This window comes from Coffea eugenioides, unplaced genomic scaffold (assembly GCF_003713205.1).
Source record: "Coffea eugenioides isolate CCC68of unplaced genomic scaffold, Ceug_1.0 ScVebR1_1503;HRSCAF=2365, whole genome shotgun sequence".
In the NCBI taxonomy this organism is placed as follows: domain Eukaryota; kingdom Viridiplantae; phylum Streptophyta; class Magnoliopsida; order Gentianales; family Rubiaceae; genus Coffea; species Coffea eugenioides.
In genome coordinates this window covers 10,637-14,906 of record NW_020861912.1, presented here as the reverse complement: position 1 = coordinate 14,906, position 4,270 = coordinate 10,637, and the positions used below count along the sequence as shown (strand labels likewise).

The following is a 4,270-nucleotide window of genomic DNA, read 5'->3' as shown; positions in this document are numbered from 1 at the left end:
TGCCACAGACAGCTTAAATGCAGGCTTTCTTCTCTGGATGCAATCCTGTTCCTTACATATTAATATGGCGGTACAACTATTATCATCTAAAATCAACCCAAACTAACATGTTATCTTGACAAATTTAGATTTCTTATCAGGGAACAATGAACAATAATTCCCATTAATTTCAGCTTCAACAAAAAAAAAAGTGTGTAATGGCTAATGTAGGTTGCTCGTAACCATTCTCAGTTTTATGCATGAACATGGATTACATATCATTGGACTAAACAGTCCCAAAAATCAGAATAGGAAATTCACTGCAATCCTTGCATGCAGATGTAAAGAAACATGGAAGAATAATAGGAATTCAATGCATCCAAGTCATCCACAGCTAGAAACAAACATTCACAGCAACCATCCCATTGATCAAACAAAGGCGTTCCCTGCCTAGAATCCCATATACAACTTGAAGCACCTATTTATGATAATTTCCAGAATCCAGAACCACCAGAAAACAGAATGAAAACACAGCTTCAAAATGTGGAAGTAAGCTACTATAAAACCTGAACATCATATACAGCATGGTTTTCTTAGATGATTCTACTAAAAAACATAAAGATAATCACATGAGTCCAAAATAGCTAAACCATACATGCTATGGACTTTTAGCACCATTTTTACATGGGTCCAAAAAACTAAGCCATTACCACTTACTACTTAGTTTCGATACCTATGGAGGTCGATCATCAGAATAAACAACGCTTGACAGAGTTTCGATACGAATGGAGGTCGATCATCAGAATCAAAAACACTTGACAGAGTTTCGATACCTATGGAGGTCGATCATCAGAATCAAAAACACTTGACACTAGCGCAAACAATCTGCAGACCTTAAACCGAAGCAAGTGTATCAACATGTTGGTAAGCTTCACACCATCTGTACCACGTGCTATCGCCCCAGCCACCAACCTCAGCATACACAGGCACTACTTCAACAAGCTCCTTCACAAACATACCATGAATATCGTAATAAATGAACTTATCCTCTACCAAAATCACAATCCTTGCTTTCTTTCCCTCCTTATCCACAACAAAACAGGGCGTATGGAAACCACGATTCTTCATCTCAGGATAACAAGTAATCAAGGGAGCAAAATCAACACGATACTTCACAACCCATTGAGAGTAGTCCCTCTTCAGTGCAAAAACATCGAACAGCATAGCTTTAGGCTTGTTTAGACAAATTACATACAAATTCCCCCCTGTTTCCCCAAAATACCTAATATCCCATCTGCCCACAACCTCCAAATTAGTTGGAATTCGAGGCGTGGATGGTTGTAGGCATTCATTTTCGATATCAAAGCATAGAGTACAACAATCGCTTCCCAAGAAATGAACGTCCCCATTCCATAACACGCCTTTACCAAAATAATACGCACTATCAGAATCCATCCCAAGTGCATCCCTACTAACACTCCAAACCCCAGCTTCAGACGAATAAACCAAGAATCTGTAAAAAGTCCCATTAAGGTCCACACCAACACAAACAAGTTTGTAGTAGTCAGATTTTACAGGGTCAAAAGCTATATTAGTGTACCGAATTACAAGCGGAATGCTTTCCGCATAAGGCCAGGGGATACTCCTATGCTTACATGTTGTGGGGTTGTACACAATTAGTTCTCGGCTAATATCATTCACCATAAACTGAATGCATAGCAATCCATTGCATGATTGTAAGCTTAAAATCTCACCTTCAAGCGAGTACCGTAAAGGAGAACTTACATTTCCCACTGAATCCACCCAATCTCCGGAAAATGACAGCAGATCAATCTCGTTCCGGTAGCTATCAGAACTGAAAAAGAGGAAATCAGTGGTCGGGTAGCGCCTGATCCTACTCGAATGCCGGCGGCGGAAGACGGGGTCGGAAATAAGCGAGAGCCATTGCTTGGAGACGCATTGGAAGCGGAGGAGGGATTTTGGCGGTAATTTGAGTAAAATTTGAGTCAAGAGATCTTCATTCCTGGCTATGATGGTTGCCGATGCTGATGGGGAGGATGAGAAAGAGGTGTCAAGTGGGATGTCATCGTTTTGCTTTTCTTGGATGGATTTTGATGGCGAAGAAGGGAGGGGAGTTGATGAGGAAGCAGTGGAGTTGAGGGAGATTTTTCTTGGGTTTTCTATGGGTTCAAAACGGGAGGTTTTGGTAGACTTGCCGCCGGGAAGCATTTCGGGAGCCGGATTCAGAGTGGAACTGTAGCAGGGACTTGACGGGTACTGGATGTGGGGGAGAACTTGGCTTGTTGCAGGAGAGTTTTAAAAGGTACGACGGGCTTTTAATTTCAATTTCGGGAAAGTCGTTTAAAAACATCCTTTTGCACTTTGTTAAATAGATTTTTTTATCCTTCATCTTTTGAATAGTTCAAATTTGCCAAATAATATTTGACTTGCATCACAAATATATTTTTTAATCCATCTTTTTATATTCTTAATTATTTTTTTTATTTTACATACATCATATCATAAAAAATATTACAATAATTATTTCAAATAATATTTTATCCAAACAAACTCTGGATATGTATCTTTTAGAAAAATATTTGTGTTTGTATCACAAATATATTTTTAATTACTTTTTTATCTTTTTATATTTTTACCTTTTCATCTTTTTATATTGGGATAATTTCGGAAACCTCCCCTGAGGTTTCTGACACTTGCACTGAGATCCCCTGAAGTTCTCAAAATTTCACTGACCTCCCTTGCTTTGAGTTTTTGGTAACAAAGCAGTCCAAATCATATTACAATATTATTTTCATGAGTGAGAAGGTATTTTTATTCCATGACTGCCCTTTTGCTCCTTGTATTAGTAGAAGATTGAAAGAAGAATAAATGATTTGGACTGATTACTAAAGTTGAGAGGGTGTAAGTGCAATAAAAAAATTGTAAGCACCAGATGTGCCATGCAACAGTTATTTGGCGGATTTTGCAACGGCCAGATTTTTGCTTGTTTGTAGAGTATGATACTGTGTTTGAGTGGTTAAAATAGAAGTTTCTACCTGAAATACTAAAATGTACCTTTAAAGGGAGTGTTTTGTGTGTGTTTGTTGTGTGCGTGCATGTATTTCAAAAAAAATTTTTTTTTTTGCTGCACCCTTGGTGTGTATTTGCGTATATCTACAAGAATTGGATAGCTCCGAGCAAGGAAATTGATCTTGCATTTCTTTTGTGTGCTTGTGTTTGTCAATAAGAATTGGAATGCTACAACCAGAGAGAGTGAAAACTTGTTTGCCAATGATTTTTTTTTTTTTTTTTTGACAATATTGGTTAAAACAGTAGTGCTGATGGAGTTCGGTGGTTGAAAGGCAAGAAACGGCCAAATGTATTCTCTGCATTGGGCTTACTTGGTCCAAAATCGAGGTTAAGTCCAACTGAGGAAATGCAGGTGTCATCAGGTTCAAGTGGTTCAGTACAAGCTCCATCTTGCAGACCATGCATGGGACCGTGATGATCTATTTAGGAGGTTGTCTACTTTCAACTCCATGACTTGGTTTGCTAAACCACAGGTACAAATCTCAGAGCCTGCTCTCTGCAATGGGAATTTTTTTTTTTTTTTTTGGATGGTTGGTTCTAAATTGCAAGAATTAATTCTTTTCTTGTCAAATATCAATCATGGGCATTGGCTGTTAAAGTTTTGTCTAAATTTTCGTGATCCAATTCTAGTACACAAAATTTTTCGGATAGTTGAGAATTGATAAAACTTTCATGAGATATCCACAAGAAGATCAATGACTATGAGGCGTGGCAACATTTCACTGTTACAGCATAAAGTAATCTTGCCTATTTTAATGAGATGCTAGAAGCTCCATAAGCTGATCCACTTTGCCATATAATTATAGCATCATTTGTCAAAATTGTTTCAACCTGGATGTTTGCCTTTAGTGGCCATTGTGGTGCTCATAACATCATACATTCTGGCACCCATTTTTCTCCATATTCATGAAACCATATTTTGTAAAACTCCATCACTCCCACATCAGCATTCTGGACAGAAATCCGGCCGAAAATCACGGCCTGAAATCCGGGCGCAAAAACTGGCCGGATTGTTAAAAAAAAAAAAAAAAAAAAAAAAAAAATCCGCTGTAGAAAATCCGGCCAACAATCCGGCCGGAAATCCGGCCAGAAAGTGGCCGGATATGCAACAGTAAAAAAAAAAAAAAAAATTTTGCCCAGAATCCCTCCACGAATCCCTCCAATTTCTGGCCGGATTGTGAACAGTAACCAGCGTAAGATG

The 4,270-nt window shown here is 38.4% G+C and overlaps 1 protein-coding gene across 1 annotated transcript; it reads right to left on the bottom strand.

Annotated features, from left to right (window-relative positions):
• Positions 1-372: 372 nt before the first annotated feature.
• Positions 373-2,262, bottom strand: LOC113755468 (F-box protein At5g07610-like). Its single transcript, XM_027299473.1, has one exon. The coding sequence runs from the start codon at positions 2,206-2,208 to the stop codon at positions 874-876; it is 1,335 nt and encodes a 444-aa protein (XP_027155274.1). The 5' UTR covers positions 2,209-2,262; the 3' UTR covers positions 373-873.
• Between the last annotated feature and the right edge of the window lie 2,008 nt (positions 2,263-4,270).